General features: G+C 38.9%; 2 protein-coding genes across 2 annotated transcripts; one reads left to right on the plus strand and one right to left on the minus strand.

The window, feature by feature from the left end:
- Nucleotides 1-1201: 1201 nt before the first annotated feature.
- Nucleotides 1202-1909, minus strand: LOC132601828 (uncharacterized). Its single transcript, XM_060314888.1, has 2 exons — nucleotides 1328-1909; nucleotides 1202-1207 (listed from the first exon to the last, which is right to left on the minus strand). Exons 1-2 carry the CDS (start codon nucleotides 1907-1909, stop codon nucleotides 1202-1204), a joined length of 588 nt encoding a protein of 195 aa, XP_060170871.1.
- Nucleotides 1910-2571: 662 nt separating this feature from the next.
- On the plus strand, nucleotides 2572-10553 carry LOC132602508 (purine permease 1-like). The gene is made up of 3 exons (XM_060315341.1): nucleotides 2572-3034; nucleotides 8150-8397; nucleotides 9814-10553. The coding sequence occupies exons 1-3, from the start codon at nucleotides 2572-2574 to the stop codon at nucleotides 10105-10107; spliced, it is 1005 nt and encodes a 334-aa protein (XP_060171324.1). The 3' UTR covers nucleotides 10108-10553.
- The last annotated feature ends 10785 nt before the right edge of the window (nucleotides 10554-21338 follow it).

Here is a 21338-nt window from a genome sequence, read left to right on the forward strand (position 1 = left end):
TGTAAGCGATTTAAGCAGATTAGGAATTATCACTAACAATAGCTAGACCGAACTCATCAATGGTGATTTTTTTTTATAAGGTTTTGATAAAATGCGGAAATATAAATTCTAATCTAGAAAGCAAGTAAATTGATCAATGGCCACAAGAATGGAATAAAGGAACCTACTTCTCAAGTAACAATCCAATATATTTCACGAATTATAAATAATAGCAAGTTTATGTTATTTAGCCTCGGATAATGACTCTAAATTAACTTCTTCCGAAGATTAACTAGACTACCCAATTGAAGATCCCTCAAGCAATTAGGAGCATTAAGAACACCCGAATATGGCTACAAGTGGTATCGCCTATTCCTAGGTCAATTTCCATTAGATGAGGGTTAACGCCCCAAATTCCTATTAATTATTCTATCCCAATCCCGTTTTTCCTCTTCCGAGTTTCAAACAAAATAAATGGGTGAGTCCTAGGGTTAGCTACTCCCTTGAGAAATGTTGAAGAACAAGAATAATTAAAATAACAATAACTTACTTGAATATAAATAATGTCGATGAATAAATAAGCACAACAAGAGTATCAATCTTAATTGTCACCAAGAAATTCCCATAAGCAAGGATTAAATAAAAGAAAGAATATTTATGTAGAAACCCTAGCCTCCAAACTTGAGTATAATGCCAAAGATGTCTAAAAATTATGGCTTATGAAAATATTTATAGGCGTAGAAAAAGACCCACACAAAATAACCTAGTCCAAAAAAAGTAGGAAAATACACTGTATGGACCGAAGCTTTCGTACAGTGTCCCTGAATTTTATTTATGTCCCTGGCTGCTTCAATTTGACACGTCAGTTGGCTGGATCAATTTTCACTCTTGTTACGCCTTCAGAAACAACAACTTTGTCTGCTCTTGTTTTTAATTAATGATTGCCGCGTAGACAAAGTGTCTTAATTTTGCATTCCCTTTTAGTTGTTGCCTCTTCAATTTACTTGTTTTTTTCTTCACTTGGTTCCACGTAGGCAAACATCTCTTTTGCTGCTAGGTATTCCATTAGTAGAAGCCTTCACCAGCTAATCATTACAAGCCTTCAACGTTAATATTTGTACGTGGCATTCCTTTTCCAATTCCAAATATAAAGTGTGCTCCTTCCTCAATTTCAGCACTTTTAATTCAATTTTAATCCAAATATCTTCATCTTCACATGATTTTATTCCTACATAATAAAAATATAATATTAAGTACAAATTAATATAATAATACTCAAAAGACGATTAAAAGTATTAAAATGTGAGGCAACAATGACTAAATATATGCAAATTTGGCCGAACATCACCTGCATCGCCTGTTCTCGTTCCTCCAGAACGAGTGATGAGCGCGCCTCGGTGAAAGGAAGCAATGGTTTGCTGTGATGAATTTGCGTTCCCACACCCTTGAATGCGTCGGTGAGACCCGAAACAAGCTGAAGAACAAGGCGGGAATTGGAAACCGGAGCCCCCACATTTTTTAATTGATCGGAGATGCTCTTGAGCCTTTGACAATATGCAGACGCGTGCGGGAAGTCTTCCATCCTAGTTGTGGAAAACTCTTGTTCAAGCATGACGACACGGGAGTTTTGATGGTCCTGGAAGATGTCACACAAGCGATCCCAGGCTTCCATGGCCGTTGCTCCAGGTTCAAGAATAGTAGTAAGGAGGTCATTCGAAATCGTGGAATAAATCCACTGGAGCACAGTCGCATCAAGGGTCGACCAAAGTTTTTTGTCGTCATCGGAGGTAGGGGCTGCCTGCTTCCCTTTCTCTGGTGCGATGATATGGTGTATGACCCTATGGGATTTGGCGTGGATTTTAAACAATTCCGCCCATGTACCATATTGTGCATTCTCCATTTCAAGAACCACAGGAATGTGATTACGCATGTTGGAGACGGCAAAAGCGGGGTGGAAGGATGATTTTGAGTCGGACATGGTGGCGGAAAAAGGTGGCAGCCGGCAGAGCTAGGGCAGCGGAGAGGAGAGGAAAAAAAAGAAAACCCTAGACTGCTGATAGCATGAAAGAATTATTTTCCGTAGTTTCCTTTCATTCCTTGAATTGGTTAATATACAAAAATATCCTAACCTAAAATAGGACAGAATAAAATATTACAAAATATTCTAACCTAAAATAAGAGATTATAAAATATTACAAAATATTTACATAATCTATCAATTATAAAAAAAATTGTTATACGCAGCGGTCGTCATGGACATTGAAAATTCAGATTATTTTATCTTAGCTTGATGGGTTGGTTTTGACGTGATGAGTTGCTAATATTGTTGGTATTCATGATTATGCTTGTAATTGTATAAACAGGCACAGCTATGGAGACTTCCAAATATTTAGGGATCGAGTACACGCTTTATTTTCCACTAATACAATTTTAAGCCTTCTTAAAGTGGGGCCAATCCATGTTGTGAAACAAATCTTCCCAATGGACCAAAAACATTTCTCAAACTACAAATAGCAATCTACAGTTCCCGTCACTTCAAGAAATAGTAGAAGAACACAAACAAAGTTTATATCCAAATTAAATCTCTTGAAAATGGAAGATCAAAGAGTAAGCACTAATATGAAGAGAATTCTTCTTGTGATAAATTGTTTAATACTCTCAGTTGGTGTTTGTGGTGGTCCTTTAATGGTGCGTTTATATTTTGTGGAAGGAGGTGCAAAAATTTGGCTTAGTAGTTGGTTACAAACCGGTGGATGGCCACTCACCCTCGTACCTCTTGTCATCCTATACTTCTATCGTCGAAAAATCAAGGGTTCTGATACCAAGTTTTATTTCATAACGCCTCGAGTCTTCGTTGCAGCATTCGTCATTGGCATTGCCCTTGGACTTGATGATTTTTGCTATTCATGGGGCGGGTCAAAACTCCCCGTGTCAACTTCTTCACTTCTTATCTCTGTTCAACTTGCCTTCACGGCAATAGGTGCTTTCTTCATAGTGAAGCTAAAATTCACATCGTATTCTATTAATGCGATGGTTGTGTTGACAGTTGGAGCGGTTTTATGTTGGGTCCATCCCATAATTTGAGGAAGGAAACATCTCCCTCATTTTAAGGAAGAAAACATTTCCCCTGTTTTGAGGAAGAAACATATTCCTTGTTTTAAGGAAGAAAACATCTTCCTTGTATTTGGCAAATTGTCAAGTGCTTGCTTGAGTCACAAATGACATCAATAGGTTCATTTCATCCCTATAAATAGGGAAGCCTTCCATCATTTGTAGATACACCAAAATATCAGACATTAGATCATCACAGCACAACCAAGAAGAGTTGTGTAATATCCTTGAGAGATTTGTGAGATGTTTTCTTTTGAGTTTTTTTTTTCTTTTTTTTTTGAGCTTGTATGTCTCTTCTTTCTATTCTTGAAAGTAATAGAAGTATTTTTCTCTCATATTAGCTCGATACTATAATTCCCCCCCCCCAACAAGTGGTATCAGAGCCAAGGTTTTGTCTGAGTATGCTCTGTGGTTGCAGCATAGTCTGAACTTTCACATCAGAAAAGAATTACCTTGGTGCTCCTGCATCAGCTGCCACGTCACCGGTCAGTTTTGTAATTTTGAAAAATTGCAGTTTGGTCCCTCAATTTTTTGAAAATTATTCAGAAGGTGAAAAATGACCATTGACGAGTCAACTTCATCTTCTGGAGCTATGATTATGCTCACGGCTACCAACTACACGCTGTGGAAACCTCGGATGAAAGATTTCCTCAGTTGCAAAGACCTTTTTGATCCAATAGAACTGAAGGGTATTAATCCTAACACGCCCAAGTCAATAGAGTGGAAGAAAATTAATAGAAAAACTATTGGTCAAATCCGACAATGGATTGACCATAGTGTCTTCCACCACGCTGCACAAGAAATCGACGCTTATGCCCTTTGGAAGAAGTTGGAAGACATGTACCAGGCCAAGACCGCTCGGAACAAGGCCCTTCTGATGAGACGCCTTGTCAATATGAAGCTCAAAAGTGGAACTTCTGTTGCCGAACATACCAGTGAGTTCCAGAGTCTGGTAAATCAATTATCTTGTGTAGAAATGCCACTTGGAGACGAAATGCAATCTCTACTACTTCTTAGTTCCCTTCCTAATAGTTGGGAAACACTAGTTGTTACTCTCAGCAACTCAGCCCCAGATGGCAAACTTACCATGTCTGTGGTCAAGGATGCATTGTTCAATGAAGAGGCAAGAAGGAAAGACATGAGCACAGATCAGACTCATGCCCTTGTGACGGAGAATCGAGGAAGATCATAAGGAAAACAACAAAGAAATAGTAGAGGAAAATGGCAAAGTAGAGGCAAAAGTCGGGGGAAATCATCGAATGGCCGGAAACCCTCTTATACCTGCCACCATTGCGGTATAGAGGGTCACATGAAGAAGAATTGCTACAAATGGCTAGAGGAGCAAGGCAAGAGCAGTTCTCAACCGAAGAACAAGGGTGGTGAAGCGCTCATCATAATCTTAGGTGATGTAGCGTATTGTACTACCCATGATGAGACATGCCTTCACGTCTCAAGAGAAGACACAGAATGGGTGGTAGATACTGCAGCATCCTACCACGTAACTCCCCACAGGCACTACTTCACAACATACAAAGCTGGAGACTTTGGAGCGCTAAAGATGGGTAATTCCAGTTCCTCTGGAATAGCCAGAATTGGTGATGTACAAATAAAGATAGGTACCAGGAGCACAATAACTTTGAAGGATGTCAGACATGTGCTAGATCTTCGGCTCAATCTCCTGTCAGTGGTATCTCTTGACAAACAAGGGTATGAAAACCATTTTAGCAGAGGCACATGGAAAATGTCAAAGGGCGTTTTGAAAATCGCTCGAGGACATGTTTGTGGCACATTGTACAAAACACATTTGAGAATTTGTATAGACAACCTCAACATTGCAGAGGAGGCTTCTCAGGATTTATGGCACCAGAGACTCGGCCACATGAGCGAGAAAGGGTTGACTACCTTGATGAAGAAGAATCTTATAAATGTTGACAAGAACGCTACACTGTGTCCTTGCAATCATTGTCTATTCGGTAAGCAACACAGAGTGTCATTTAATTTCACTTCAACAAAAAGATCAGAGTTGTTAAGTTTGGTACACTGTGATGTCTGCGGTCCTATGGAGGTTGAATCACTCGGTGGAAGCAGATATTTTCTGACTTTTATCGATGATGCTCCTCGAAAAGTGTGGGTGTATTTCCTGAAGACGAAGGACCAGGTGTTCGAGTGCTTCAAGTCATTTCACGTCTTGGTGGAACGTGAAACAGGAAAGAAACTGAAATGTCTCCGATCTGATAATGGAGGCGAGTATACTTCTAAGGCGTTCGATGCATATTGCAGAGCATATGACATTAGACATGAGAAGTCAGTACCACGCACCCCTTAGCACAATGGCGTTGCTGAAAGAATGAACCGGACTATCATGGAGCGTGTCTGGAGCATGCTGAACATGGATAAACTTCCAAAGCCATTTTGGGGAGAAGCAGTCAATACCGCATGTTATCTCATCAACCGATCACCTTCAGTACCACTCAACTTTGAAGTTCCAGAGAGGCTATGGACAGGTAAGGATCCTACATACTCACATCTTAGAGTATTTGGTGTTCATCATATGCACATGTATCCAAAGAGCTCAGACAGAAGCTTGATGCGAGAACTATCCCATGCATTTTCATTGGCTACGGAAATGAAGAGTTTGGATACAGGTTATGGGATCCTAAGGAGAAAAAAGTGATCAGAAGCAGGGACGTTGTGTTTCACGAAAATTTGACAATAGAAGACATTGAAAAATCCACGATGTCTCAGAAGTCAAATGAGGGTGCTCAAGTTTCAAATGAAGCACCAGAATTGTTCTTGAGAAATAATGACGAAGTGCTAGAAGAAAACTCAGGAGCAGAAGAAGATGAGGAGACAGAAGAGAGTGCTGAGCAAGGGGAGCCACAACCCACCTCACCAGAACCATCACACGACACAGATGATGGTAGTTCTTCTCAGATGGTTCCAACTGCTCGTAGATCTGAACAAGGCCATATACCATCAAAAAGGTACTCATCATCTGAATACCTTTTGCTTACTGAAGATGGAGAACCGAAGAGTTTTCAAGAAGCTATGTCTCATAAGGATAAAGAAAAATGGCTGATAGCAATGCAGGATGAGTTAGAATCTCTGCAGAAAAATCAAACTTATGAGATCGTAGAACTTCCTAAAGGGAAGAAGGCACTGAGAAACAAATGGGTGTTCAAGTTAAAGAAGGATGCAAGCGGACAAGTGGTGAAACACAAAGCTCGGTTGGTTGTCAAAGGGTTCCAGCAGAAGAAAGGAATTGACTTTGATGAGATCTTTGCACCAGTTGTCAAGTTGACCTCAATCCGAGTTATACTTGGCTTGGCAGCAAGTATGAACTTGGAGCTTGAACAGATGGATGTGAAGACATCATTTCTTCACGAAGATTTGAAAGAAGAAATCTATATGCAGCAACCAGAAGGTTTTGAGGTTTCAAGTGATAATCTTGTGTGCAAGCTATCTAAAAGCTTGTATGGTTTGAAGCAGGCACCAAGGCAGTGGAATAAGAAGTTTGACTCATGCATGATGAGTCAAGGGTACAAGAAGACTACTGCGGATGAGTGTGTATACATCAAGAGACTTCCAGACGGTACCTTCATTGCTCTTCTATTATATGTAAACGACATGTTGATCGTTGGGAAAGATCAATTGAAGATAAACCAACTAAAGAAAGAACTCTCTAAGTCTTTTGATATGAAAGACTTAGGACCGGCTCAACAGATTCTTGGGATGCAGATCACTCGAGACAGGAAGAATCGCAAGTTATGGCTATCTCAAGAGAAGTACATTGATCGGGTACTTGAAAGATTCAACATGAATAATACCAAACCAGTTAGTGTTCCACTTGCGAATCACTTCAAGTTGAGCAAAAGAACACGTCCCACATCCAAGGAAGAGATCGGGGAGATGTCAGCGGTGCCCTATTCTTCAGCAATTGGAAGTCTGATGTATGCTATGGTATGCACACGGCCAGATATCTCTCATGCAGTGGGTATAGTGAGTCGTTTTCTCTCTAACCCCGGGAAGGAGCATTGGGAGGCAGTCAAATGGATTCTCAGATACTTGAAGGGTACCACGAAGTTATGTCTTTGCTACGGTGGAGCTGATCCAGTCTTGGAAGGCTATACAGATGTTGATATGGCCGGAGATATTGATAGTAGAAAATCTACTTCAGGATATATCTACACTTTTGCAGGGGGAGTTGTTTCTTGGCAATTAAGATTGCAGAAATGTGTCGCTTTATCTACAACAGAAGCAGAATACATTGCTGCCGCTGAAGCTGGTAAAGAAATGTTGTGGCTAAAGCGCTATCTCCAAGAACTTGGGATCCAACAGAAAGAGTACAAGATACATTGTGACAGTCAGAGTGCTCTAGACTTGAGCAAGAACTCCATGTACCATTCCCGTACAAAACATATTGATGTTCGGTATCACTGGATATGCGAGACAATTGATCAACAACTGTTGAGACTAGTGAAGATCAACACAAAGGAGAATCCATCAGACATGTTGACCAAGGTGGTACCGAGAGACAAGTTCGAATTGTGCAAAGAACTTGTCGGCATACACTCAAACTAAAAAAAGGCCAGTGTACCCTCCTTCAGGTGTATGGGACTGGAGGGGGAGATTTGTTGGGTCCATCCCATAATTTGAGGAAGGAAACATCTCCTTCATTTTAAGGAAGAAAACAAGGAAGAAAACATTTCCCCTGTTTTGAGGAAGAAAACATATTCCTTGTTTTAAGGAAGAAAACATATTCCTTGTATTTGGCAAATTGTCAAGTGCTTGCTTGAGTCACAAATGACATCAATAGGTTCATTTCATCCCTATAAATAGGGAAGCCTTCCATCATTTGTAGATACACCAAAATATCAGACATTAGATCATCACAGCACAACCAAGAAAAGTTGTGTAATATCCTTGAGAGATTTGTGAGGTGTTTTCTTTTGAGTTTTTTTTTTTTTTTTTTTGAGCTTGTATGTCTCTTCTTTCTATTCTTGAAAGTAATAGAAGTATTTTTCTCTCATATTAACTCGATACTATAATTCCCCCAACATTTTATTGGGTATTCGGGCGAACGGTGATCGTCCGGAGGGCGTGACAAGTGGAGAGTATATTGTTGGTTTTGTTATGACACTTTTGGCTGCAGCTTTGTATGGACTCATTTTGCCTTGTATTGAGTTGACTTACATGAAGGCAAAACAAGCCCTTACTGCTATATTGGTGTTGGAGATTCAGTTAGTCATGTGTTTTGCTGCTACTGCTTTTTGCACCGTTGGGATGATCGTCAATAAGGATTTTCAAGTATATTTACGTGAACTTATTTGACTGAATAAAAAAATATTGAAATTTATAGTGTTGAACATGCCATATATAATATTTATGTGGCTACAAAACTTCCCATTAAGTTTATAAGTTTCAAACTTCCCATTAAATCTATAGCTCGTTTTAGATACGGTGCTGATATTTAAATATCTATATATTTTAAATGAATTTCCTAATACACATAGAGGGCCTAAGCAAAAGCTACTAAAATTCATCCAAACACCTCTGCCGAACATTGTAGCTCCACTCCTGCATTAAGTGTAAAATAGAAAATTTAAGATAAATTATTTCTAAATTTCCAAAGAGGTTATTTTTTAAAAATAGATTAAATCGAAATAAGACCACATACATTAAAATTGGCGAGTAATATATCTCCTTTGGTATCGATCTTAATTAGATCCCATAGGGCCTTTAAATTTATCAAGTCTCTCTTTCAGAGATCTGGAATTCTTTTATTTTCATTGTGATTTCACTTTGTCAGTAGGATTTTATTGATAAATATATGTCTAGCTTGATGCCTCGAAACCCAAAATTATTCATATCCCCACATAGAGGGATCAGGATGAAGACTCTTTAGTCGGGAAATATGTTTTATTATTCATATCCCCACATAGAGGGATGAAGACTCTTTAGTCGTGAAATATGTTTTTTCTTAGTTGGATAGGGGCGATGTATACGTCAAAATGGGGGCGACATGCTTTTTGCGTTGTATTAAATTTGCACATATCATACGTAGATGAAAACAGGAATTACACTGTATTAAATTGTTTGCATATGTGATATGTTATAAGTAGATGAAAAATGGGGTACTACTGGATCCATAAAGATTTACCTAATTCTGATAAAGGTTTATCATCATTCATCCGAAAAGAGGAAAAAACCGATAGTCTTTGTCTAAAAAATGTGTTAAGAAAGAGAGAATGTGTAGAACCTTTCAACCAGATAGTGCTTATCAGATCCTCTGGGTGCTTTTTTTATATTTAGAAATAATTTTTTAATTTTTTTTAATAAGATGATATGTAGATACATAAATATCTCTGACTTATTTTTAATTACATTAAAAAAATTATACTTTATATCCAGTCAAATACAGTAATACACAAATGGGACGAAGTACTGATTTGTTTTTAGATTTGACGCCCATGACTGAGGGCAAGCCTTTGAAATAGGAGAATCTCACATCGAAACGGGAGGAAAAAGTTAAAGGACCTTATAAGAATGAGTTCAGAATCAAATGTTAAAGCGCCTTTTCAGTTAAAACCCAAGGAACAAATCCGTGCGGCTTATGCCTAAAGCGGACAATACCTTACAGTTGGACATGCAGGACCGTTAAATTAGATTTAGAGATTCTTTTTTTAAGATCACCACTAATATATTGTAATTGAAATTTTGCAGGCAATATCAAGGGAGGCAAAACAATATAACTTGGGAGAAGCTAGATATTATACAGTGCTAATATGGAGTGCCATTATTTGGCAATGCTTTTACGTGGGTGCTATTGGAGTTATTTATTGTTCTTCTTCTTTGATGTCTGGGGTTTTGCTTGCAGTTTTACTCCCAGTTACTGAATTATTAGCCGTAATTTTCTTTAATGAGAAATTTTCAGGTGAAAAAGGACTTTCTCTTTTTCTTTCTCTTTGGGGTTTTGTCTCATACGTTTATGGAGAGTACAAACAAGCAGAAGAGTAAAACTCAAGAAACTGAGATGATCACAACAACACATACTGAGTCTGTTTGATTTATTTATTACATCCATGGCTATAGGGATATAAAGGGGATTTTTGGTTTTTTTGTACAAAATAATGTTGTTTTTCATTTCATTTCTACTTAAAAAATTCTGATGTTGCTCTAAATTCTGTAATACATTACTATTTGGAAGTTATCGGCTTTCATTTGGGAGTTGTGAATCGTGAAAAGAGTTACTTGTGCTCTCTTTGTTTAGTTTTATTTGAAGTTGTTACTGTTTGAGAAGTTTTTTTTTTTTTTTTTTACTTTAATTTCTCTATATGTTTTTTTAAATATGTTGAATCATTAGCTACGTTAGACTTGTTGTACTTTTTATATAGCTTTCAGATTTGAAAATTTTATTTAAAATATGTAAAAAATATATACTCGAGTTTATAGTTAAAATTAAATATTTTGATCCTCATATTCAAAATTTCTTCACATAAATTGAGACAAAGGGGTATGTTCCCCTAAGTTTAGCCAACACCTAATTTACAAATTAGTTAAGTCTATTTCAGTTTTGAGAAAAGGCACCTCTAATTTTTCGAAAGTTTGACTAAACGAGTAATTACAGTTGGAAAAGACCAAGCTAACTAGACCATGAGACACTAAACAAAAAACAGCTCTACTTTTAATTTAGACCTAATTTAGAAAAATATAAAACAACGTCACCAGATTATTTCACATCAAATTTCCTTTTTTAACTTGTTGTTTTATTATAAAAAATGAACTGTTCGTCTAAATAAGGGGAATACTTATCTATTCATTACTGTTGAATGGAAAAATTTATTCTAGTTGGAGTACTTTTTTCAATAACTTTTGCATCTTAGGAAAGCTCTCGTTGGCATATGGGTGACCGAATTTAATTATTCAATTTTTTTAATCAAAATCTTTCAATATTCAATTAGAAATAAGTTGACTAAAACCCAGGTTTTTCCCATCCTCGTTAATTTCAATCAATTTTTTTCTTCACAAGTGGAATAATATATAGTTTAAAGAGAACAGGTGGAAATATAAAATTCTACTAACTGTTGTAGAAAGTCAGCGCTACAATCTAATACCAATAAAATTACTCGCAATCATTGTTGTTTAATCTTTCAGTACAAGAAATTTAGATTGTGACCAGAATTTATAAATAAGTCATGTAAATGTCAGCATATAATTTTTTATGGACGTATATTTTAGGAAAAATTTCACAAATGACTACCTTTTAAAGGTTAAATATTAGGCGTAGCTGCATGTTTAGTATTTACGCGTTGTAGCAAACATTGTAGCTTGTTTCATTTTTTTATTCACCGTATACATTTTTTCGCTGTATTCATGAATACAGCAAAAAATAAATTTCTTTTTTCATTGTATTCATGAAATGACTATCTATACTCATAAACAGACTCATTGTATTCATGAATACAACGAGTAAAACTGAATACATAAAACATATATATCTTTAGTTTTCGAGTATTTTATGGAACTTAAAATAATTAATGACATTTATGTTTCTGATTAACAAAGACAATTGTCACAGAAGTCGACAATTGTTGTCTTTATCTTTTTGTATACTAAATAGAAAAGGAGAAAATACATCGGAACACCCTAAAGTCAACACATTTTTTTAATAAGATATCTAAATTTTAAGAGGGTCCTAATGCCCCTTCTAAATTAGTTTGAACTGGAATTAATAGAACCTTCCAAGCTAAATACCAGTTCTATGGGAGGCTGTACGCATCACGCACCAATATTACTTTGACACGTCATTTTTTCATTTTAGAACTATTTTTACTTTCTGTTTTCATTTTCCATTTTTTTTTTTTACTTCTTTTTTCTCTTTCTTATTGTTTTCCCTTTCTCTTTCTCCATTCTTTACCTGCTAATTTGCATCTCTTCAAAAGTGCAGAGGAACTCTATTTTTATTTCCCCTTCATCACTTCCCCACACCATTTTCATTTCTTCCATTCTTTTTTTTTCTTTTATATGCAAATTAATTACTGGATTTGACAAATGAAGGTGAAAAAAAAGGGCAATTTAATAAGTTAGGGGTTGAGGGAAATTTGTATTTGCCGGAAAGTTTATTCTCCGGCGTCGTCCATTTTTTCCAATAAAGTGGATATGTTATTCTCTTAAAAACACTAATTTAAATACCTTCTCATATCTTCCTTTTTAAACTCAAACCTAATATTTAATTGAATAGACTTAAAACATCCTACTTTTCCTAAAATCGAATTTGGACGAACTCTTTTTTGCCGGAAAAGTTTTTCTGTCGCCACTTAGGCTCAACTGGTGCCAATTCTTTATTTTCCGGAGATCCATCCGTCCAATCAAAAGGCGATGGCTCGTCATTAGACTCGTTAGCAGCTTTATTTTTTGCAACATTTAGTATTTTTTTTCATACTTTGATCAATGATTAGTCGTGTGTCAAGACTCTGAAACGTCAATATTTTATATAGAACCTGATATTTTTTTCTGCGTATAATAATGTAGGCTCAATACATCAAGTAAATGTTCGGATCGTCATTTTAGAGGTTGAAAAGGTGCCCGAAGTAAATTTTGTTTGAAAACTTTAGATTTAAGTGTTCTATTGTTATAAGGTTATTTTAGTCAATTTATATGTCGAGAAAATTAGTTAACTTTATTTTGAAAAATTGAAACCACAAAAGTGAAATTGACATTCAAAGCTACATTGTCGCGAAATTTTTACGTTGAAATCTATTGCGTATCATCATATTATAAGTAACGAAAACTAAAAACTTCAAGCAGTTTGTCCGCGTAGATCACGAAAAAATACGCAAGATAAAAAAAATAGCATAAAATGGACATCCCAGCACAAAGTTATAAGCATCTAAAGTTTGAACACTTTACAATTAGTTTTTCTCCCTATATTTTTTAGAATTAGATTTATATTCAAAATACCGTTATGTCTTGATTAAAAAATAACATGCTTAAATCAAAACCTTAAAAAATAAAACACTTAAACCTAAAGTTTCCAAACAAAACTTACTTCAGGTAACTTTTCAACCTCTAAAAGGACGATTCGAACGTTTATGTATCCTTGATGTATTGAGCCTAAATTCTAGTACGCAGAAAAAAATATCAGGTTCTATATAAAATATTGACGTTTTGGAGTCTTGACACACAACTAATCGTTAGTCAAAGTATGGAAAAAACACTAAGTGTTGCAAAGAAAAAATTTATTAAAATAAGATGTTGCGATCTTTTTATGGAAAAAAACACTAAGTGTTCCTTAAGTATGTTATTTTTAATGCGTAACTTTATTTCGAATATGTTGCAAAAAAAATCGCGTAAATCAGACGTCCGAGCGCAAAACAAATCGCGTATATTTGAAATAAAGTTGCGATTTAAAAAATAACACACTTAAATCTAAACCCTAAAAATAAAAAACTTTAAGCTAATGACAATAAGTCTTCAAATAGAAATGGACGTCTACGTATATAGAGCACTTAAACCTAAAGTTTTCAAACAAAACTTACTTCGGGCACCTTTTTAACACTAAAAATAACGATATGAACGTTTACGTATCTTTGATGTATTGAGCCTACATTATCGTAAGCAAAAAAATATCAGGTTCTATATAAAATATTCACGTTTCAGAGTCTTGACACAGGATTAATCATTAGTCAAAGTACCCAAAAAAAACACTAAGTGTTGCAAAAAATAAAATTTGCTAATTTTTTTTTATTGTTTCTATAACGCAGTAAAATACTGCGTTATAAATTTTTTTTACTGGGTTTTATAACACAGTATTTTACTGCATTAAAGGACTTAACCGCACAGTTACAGTTAAGTCCTTTAGCACAGTAATTTACTGCGCTAAAATTATTTATATCACCTTTTTTTGTTGTTGGGATATTTTGATTCAAAAGATTATTTTTTTTGGGTCATTTTGATTCCGGACTCCAGCTTGTGGTGGCCAATCAGAAGGTGATGGCTCGTCTTCCTTAGGCTTGGGTGCAGTTTGTTGTGTGTAGAGAGGCTTGGGATGAGTGACTTTACCCCAAGGCTGAGCCCAACGGCTATGGAAATACGGAGTATATGTACGAACGAGTGATGCATCCAATTCTTCTTCCTCCATACATAACTCTTCCGATTCGTTTGATTTATCTTTTTCGAACAGGAATAGCAGAGAGAATGGTAGAAACCTTTTTCGACAAAACGTACCATTTTTCGGTAAAATAATAGGCAAGATACAATATGTTTATAAAATTAAAAGAGGAACCTCTAATCTGTAGCTTTAAAGCTCTGGACAACAATGGAGAACTTCTATGAAGAAGAAGGCAAAAAAAGCCGAAAGAGAAGAACAAAATAAGAAAATAAGAAAATAAGAAGAGAAAAAAGTAAAGAGAGAAGAAAAAAAATAAGAAAATTATTTATTAAAAGAAAAAGTAAAAGTTTAACAATTTTTCTACTGCTTACTCTCTTTAAGAGTGAATCACACGCCCCATACCACATAGGAGTAAAAGGAGTTGCTAATCTCACTTTAAATCGGTTCAGAGGTACTAGGATTCCTGCAAAGTTTAAATGTCTTTTTGAAAAAAAAAAAGATTATAGTTCAGGAGGGTTCTTATGTATTTGCTCAATGGAAAAGGGTCAAAAATGTCCTTAACTATGCAAATGAGCAAAAATGTCCCCCTTCATAGTTTGGTCCAAAAATACTCTTAAACTATACAAAGTAAACAAAAATGTCTTCATTCATAGTTTGTCCCAAAAATGCCCTTATTGTTACTTAATTGGCTCAAAAATGCCAGTTTCCTAATAAACACATTGTTTCTTTTCTTTTTAAACACATTTTTAAAATAAAAACATTATTATAAAATAATGTTTTTCTTGTTTCTTTTCTTTTAAAATTCCTTTAACTAAATAAAAAGTGGAAAGTTTTTTTTTTCTTAATCTCATTTTATCAATTAAAATAAAATTACCCTATGTACTTTTTTAGCTGATAATATAGGTCATATGTATAAGTCATAGTAACTCATCATTAATTTTCATTTAAATAACAATAAAATTCCTTTTCCTAATAACATAGATACAACAATATAGTGTCATAAATCATGTATTTTTACTAATATAATCCTTGGTTTTAAAGTTAAGATACAACAATCATAATATCACATAATAAGATTTTTTTTTACATTACTTTAAATCACAATTTATCTTTAAGATATCATCAATTGAGTTATTGTTGACCCTTTTTTCATTTTAACTTTAAAATCAAGGATTATATTAGCAAATGCATATACTACTTCAGTTCTGAAAAATATTAAGAAATAAAAATATTTTCTATTTTATTAGGGAAACGAATTTTATCGTTATATAAAGGAAAATTAATGATTGGTTACTATGACTTATACATATGAACTATTTTATTAGTTAAAAAAGTACATGGGTAATTTTATTTTAATTGATAAGACGAAATTAAGGAAAAAAATTACTTCCCACTTTTTTATTAGTTAAAGCGATTTTAAAAGAAAAGAAACAAGAAAAGGTTTCTTTTAAAATAATATTTTTATTTAAAAAAAATTGTTCAAAAAGAAAAGAAACAATATGGTTATTAGAAAAAAAAAAGGCATTTTGACCCAATTACGTAACAGTAGGGATATTTTTGTTCAATTTTGCATAGTTTAAGGATATTTTCGGACTAAACTATGAATGTAGGGCATTTTTGTTCATTTCGCAGAATCATTTATATGTATTTACTTGAATTTAAGTTATATATTTTTGTAAGTGTTTACCCCGAATTCGGATAATCAATGAAATTTGTAAGTAGGTATAGGATATGTGCTTTGGGTCTTGATGTATGGTAGATAGAGAAAATATGTATATGAGAGTTCTTTAATAAAACGGCTACTGATGACAATTTGCTATGAATGTAAACGTTTATGAACAATGTAAAACACTTGATAGAAGAAACACAATAATGATGGAAACAAACGGCCTTGGCCGAATCAAATATTGAGAGAGATATTGTATATATGAATTCTTCTACTATAAGTGTTCTTGGAAAGTAAAAGGAACCAACCCCTACAAAGGAGGGGGATGTGCTCTATTTATAGTGTGACCCCCATGGGTCTCATACAATGTGAACTAATAAAATAATAATAACAAGGACAGCTCTGCACGGATTTGGTGGGATTAGACTGACGGCGCCGTTTGACACACGCATGGTGGGTAGTTGACCATGACTGGACGTTACTAGCGCGTGGCCCGCCTACAACGACCACACGGACCAACGGCTGCTCGGACAAATAGCTACACGGACCAACAACCATGAATGCTCGAGTCACCGGGCTTGGCCGTTTCAACGATGCAGAAGGCAGATCAGTCGGTGCCCTCACTCAGCTCCGGCCCAGGCATTACTCCGGTCAAGGGCGAATAGCATCTGGCACATTTTTATTCCTTCCTCCGGTTCCACGTTCCACCGGTTTGACTTATATCCGGTTTTCCGTATAAAGATAGCCCCCATACTTCCCGGATCTCCGGTCTACCGGAGTAACGGGAAGTGGAAAATTTCTGAAACCGGTGGCTTTGTCAGCTCGTCGTTATCTTCTTATTTTGGCGGGAACGGTTGCGTAATGCCTCCCCTTTTATCGGCCACGTGTCCCGCCCCGGATGGCCCGCCTCTGCCAACCGCCTTTTGCACGTCGTTTCGAGTCACTTCGAATTAATGACGGGACACGTGGCGCCCCTTGATTGGCCGTCCTCGGTAACTGTTCCTCTCCTTCGCCTATATAAGGCTCTTTACCTCCTCATTTTTTCACTTTCACGCTTTTGCTCTTCTTCAACTTCACTCCATTTTCTGCACTCTTCCATCTACACTACATACAATCAGCTTCCCATTTGATCTGCAGTTGGTTCAGTGCTTCACATAACGTGCAAAAGAACCAATTTTGTCTCCCTTTCTCTCAATCATCACCAGTTTCTTCATTTTTCTTAAATTCCTCTCTTGAACCTTCCTTCTTTCCTATTCCCAAGATGTCCGAATCCACTTCCCATGATGCTCCACTGGTGTCATCCCCGGGGGCCGAGCCCGCGTCTCCAGCTAAATTCGAGCCCACGGCTTCGGATATCATACCGGCTAAATTCAACTTCAACAAAGATCTTGAGGGTGAAAGGCCTTCCTCCGTTTCAGACAGGGGATTCGACGTGAGGCAGTATCCCTCATCTATTACCGAGGAGAAGCTCGACATAGTCCGGGCCGATTGCGGTGGGACACCCGTCCAGTTCGGATTTTTGCCCCCGGACCAGATGAATCCGTTACTGACCATCGTGAAGGGTTTCTGTATGTTTACAAATACCCCTTCACTCTCAAACTCGACCCTCCGGTGGATCCGGTCATTCTCGACATGTGCCGGATTTACGGCGTTACGTTAGCTCAGATCGGCCCAAATGTTTGGAGGGTCGTAGCGTGTCTCCGGTTGTTGGCCAACAACGCCGAGAAGGAGTTCACACTGGCCCACCTGATACGCCTATACTCCCCGAGGCTGTTCCGGGGTGGCGCAATGAAACTGACCAAGCGCAGCCGGAATCTATTCTTCTAAAAAATGGATGAAGACAGAGACCGGGGATGGTTGGAGCGGTACGTCCGGGTGAAGACCGAGGAAATCGTTCTAGCTGATCATATGCCTTTCCCGGAGAAGTGGAATAACAAGCGTAAGTCCGAAGTCTTGAATAATTGCCTTAGTGTTGCTTCGTCAAATTTTGATTCCGCTTTCTCACTGTTTTTTCCTTACTTTTGTCAGCCAATGGGTACGTTCCTCCGGTCATTCGGAATCTGAGTGACTGGGTCACTGTACTCCTCGACCAGCATCCTTATGACGACCGGACATGGGCCCACCTGTCACGTGCCCGATGGGTTGCCCAGAACCACGGTAGCCTTCTACTTCTATTCTGCTGCATCTTCCTTTATTCGTTCCGTCCTTCGCTAACATCTTATTTTTTCAGGCTTGCCTAAGGGCTCGGTAGCCCCCAGACCGGAGTCGGGGACCGCTCCCCCAGCACCGACGTCCGAGTTTGACACAACGGGTTCTTCCCGTGTTCTTGCTGATGCTGCAAAAAGAAAACGACCCTCCGAAAAGGGGTAGACGCCAAAAAGGAAGAAAGCGAGAAGCGTTGCTCGGTCTTCAAGGGAAGAGACGGAGCCCGACATCATTGTCCGGAGAGTCGGCTCCGTTCCCTCCGTGGTTCCAATACCGGAGGAGGCGGTCTCCGTTCCACCCCTTCCTTCTATCGGCGAAGGTCTCTTGGTTACCGCTCCACATTCATGTGCGGAAGCAATACTTTCACCGGCTCCTCTTCGGTCGATTGACTTTGTCGACATATCAGGTGAAACTTCTTCGGAAGACACTCCCCTGCAAAGGAAAAGGTCCGGGGAAGCGGTAGCTGCTGAAACCGATAAAAGGACCGCCCCAGTACCGGAGAGCGAAGCCCCCACAGGCGCTCGTCCGTCTCCCGAGCATGAGCCTGCTGCAACTGCGGAGCCCCCGGCCTTTGCCGAAAATATGGAGGCTGCTCCAAGTTTATCTACCCCGGTTTTGCGGGTGGATGATTTTGACGACATGTTCTCGTGCACACCCCCCCTCCCCGGCGAAGCAGCGGGCTTTGGTCATCTCCCTATTCCTCGAACCACAAGGCCGACCAACTGGATCTCCGAATCAGGCCCCAGAGACAGCTTGGTAAATATCTTCCCGGCCCCGAGCATGGAGCCAAGGAGAACCAGATCGGCCGTAGTCACCGTCCCCGAGGACTGCAGCTTTCTATCGCATCCGGTGGGCGTAGCGAGCTATTTGCGACCCCTTATTTCTGACTCGGACAGGCGCAAAATGATCGGGCTCACTTGGCAGTGCCTCATTAACGAGGGTATGCATGTAAGCAACCAGGTAAGCTCTTCTGTCATTCTTGTATAGTTTATCTGTGGATTTTATCCTTACTTCGCCTAAGCCTTCTGACTTGTTTCACCTGCAGAGTGTGGTGCTGGTTAATGAAGCTTTCATCCGTGCCCAACATGGTTAATACCGGCATCTTCTTTAGGAGAAGGAGGAAGAGTTGAATCGGGCGGCCATGCTGGCCAACATTCGTCCTGAGCTCGATGCAGCTAAGGACGAAAACCGTCGTTTGAAGAGTGAACTGGCCGCTATGACCGACTATAACCGGAGCCTTGAGGCTGAAAAAATCGGCCTTAGCCGGGATAAAGCCCAGTTTTCCTCGAGGCTAGATGAGCTCGAGACCACGGTTTCCCGACTCCGGGGGGAGCTGGACTCAGTAAAAGCTGATGCAACGGGCTTGACCGAGAGGAACCGGCAGCTCGAGTCCGAGGTTGCTTTGTCAAACGAGCGCAGGAGGGCGTTCGAGGAGAAATTCGAGGAGCGGTCTCGGATATGTGAAGGCCTAAGGGCCGAGCTCGAGAAGACGGTTATCGCCAACAACGGCCTTAAGGCCGAGCTGGAGGCAGCCACTGGTAGGATAAGTGTCCTTGAGGAAAACCAGGCTGATCTGGAAGCAAAACTGGCCAAGGCTGAGGCCGACTTGGAAGAAACCTGGAGAAGTGTTGAGGCGGCCGAGGCTCATACTGCTATTGTTGCCGAGTATGAGAAGTGGAAGTCTCGGCGGATCACCCTTGAGCAAGCCGAGCATGGTCTCTCAGATCTTCCGGCCCTGATACTCGAAGCCAAGAGGGTGGAGGAGGAAGCCAATCGTGCCCTCGGGTCCGAGTCAGACGACTCCGAGCGGACCGAGTCCGAGCACTCATCCACCTCTAGTCATGCCAGATAGCATAGGGCTTGTGCCTCGCTTTCTGTTTTTTTTTTTTTTTGCCTTTGTAGGACTTTGTTTTTCTTTTGATGTAAGAAACATCCGTTGTATAAATGAAAAGTGCATCTTTCTTGCTTCTTCGTTTGAGTGTTTGTTTACTGCTTTTGCTATAGTTGTTGGTCCGTTCTAGGACAAGTCGACTCGTAGTCGTTAATTCATCGTGCCCGTAGGTCTTATCCGATATTTTGGGGCCGGTGGCTTATCAAATTTTGGCTTGGATCATTGCGATCTCGTTGCCTTTGTCGAATTTCAACCATGGTACCCGGCGTAGGGTATGCGAATGAGGCAGTATCGAAATACGGTGGTTATCAACTGGGCAAAGTATATTTAACAGAAAGCTGTTATCCCAACTTTTGATAACTTGTGTTTGCAAAATGTTTGTACATATAAGAATTTTAACTCTTTCTTCCTTAGCCGTAGCAAATGTAAAATGGGACACGATTCGTTATGATCGTTTGGTCCTACATCGGAGGCTATGTCCGGTGGCCGGGCCTTAGTTTTGCTGTAGCAAAATGCTAAATGGGACACGATTCATTATGATCGTTTGGTCCTTACATCAGAGGCTGTGGCCGGGCCTTAGTTTTGCCGTAGCAAATGTTGAACTTCTCCGTCTGCTTTAATTGGGGTCATCTTCGGTGTGGCATAGTACTCCCCTAGCACTTATCCGATCTCTAAGGTCGGGTGAGTGCTATTATGTCCCCAATCGGAGGATGCGACACCGGGTATTCGGGTACTTGCCCTTCATATTTGTTAAGTAACACGTTGTACTCATTGCCTCATTAAAAACCTTGTCGGAAAACCCATTTTGGGACAAAACCGTACTAAGGAAAATAGTGCAACACGTGTTTTCAGATCTAGATTCTAATTTTGTCCCGCTCTTGACTTCCTGCAAAAGCGAAAAGTTAATAAAAGACCACGGGGAGACCATACCTTAGCAGTAGTATCTCTTTAGATGGGCCACGTTCCAGTTATTACGCAGATGCTGCCCGCCCATAGACTCCAATTGATACGATCCTTTGCCCGTTATACCGGTTACCTTGTACGGGCCTTCCCAGTTCGGACCCAGCTTTCCCTCGTTGGGGTTCTTGGTGTGCAAGGTAACTTTTCGAAGCACTAAATACCCAACTTGGAAATGCTGAAAGTTGGATCTTCGGTTGTAGTATCTTTCCATCCTCTGTTTTTGGGCCGCTATGCGGACCGACGCGCTTTCGCGTAGTTCATCTGCGAGGTCGAGCTTCACGGCCATGGCCTCCCCGTTTGACTCCTCGGTGGTATACCTGAAACGGAGGGTCGGTTCGCCGACTTCCACAGGTATAAGGGTTTCGGCTCCGTAAACCAATGAGAACGGGGTTTCCCCCGTGCTCGATTTGGATGTG

This window comes from Lycium barbarum, chromosome 7 (assembly GCF_019175385.1).
Source record: "Lycium barbarum isolate Lr01 chromosome 7, ASM1917538v2, whole genome shotgun sequence".
Taxonomy (NCBI): domain Eukaryota; kingdom Viridiplantae; phylum Streptophyta; class Magnoliopsida; order Solanales; family Solanaceae; genus Lycium; species Lycium barbarum.

What these genes read in the sequence shown, in the direction of transcription:
- LOC132601828 (XM_060314888.1), bottom strand. Translation starts at nt 1,909, where the DNA reads ATGCGTAATCACATTCCTGTGGTTCTTGAAATGGAGAATGCACAATAT.
- LOC132602508 (XM_060315341.1), top strand. Translation starts at nt 2,572, where the DNA reads ATGGAAGATCAAAGAGTAAGCACTAATATGAAGAGAATTCTTCTTGTG. An exon ending in TGTGTTGACAGTTGGAGCGG is followed by an intron (nt 3,035 to 8,149) that starts TTTTATGTTGGG and finishes ATTCCCCCAACA; the next exon opens with TTTTATTGGGTATTCGGGCG. An exon ending in TCGTCAATAAGGATTTTCAA is followed by an intron (nt 8,398 to 9,813) that starts GTATATTTACGT and finishes GAAATTTTGCAG; the next exon opens with GCAATATCAAGGGAGGCAAA.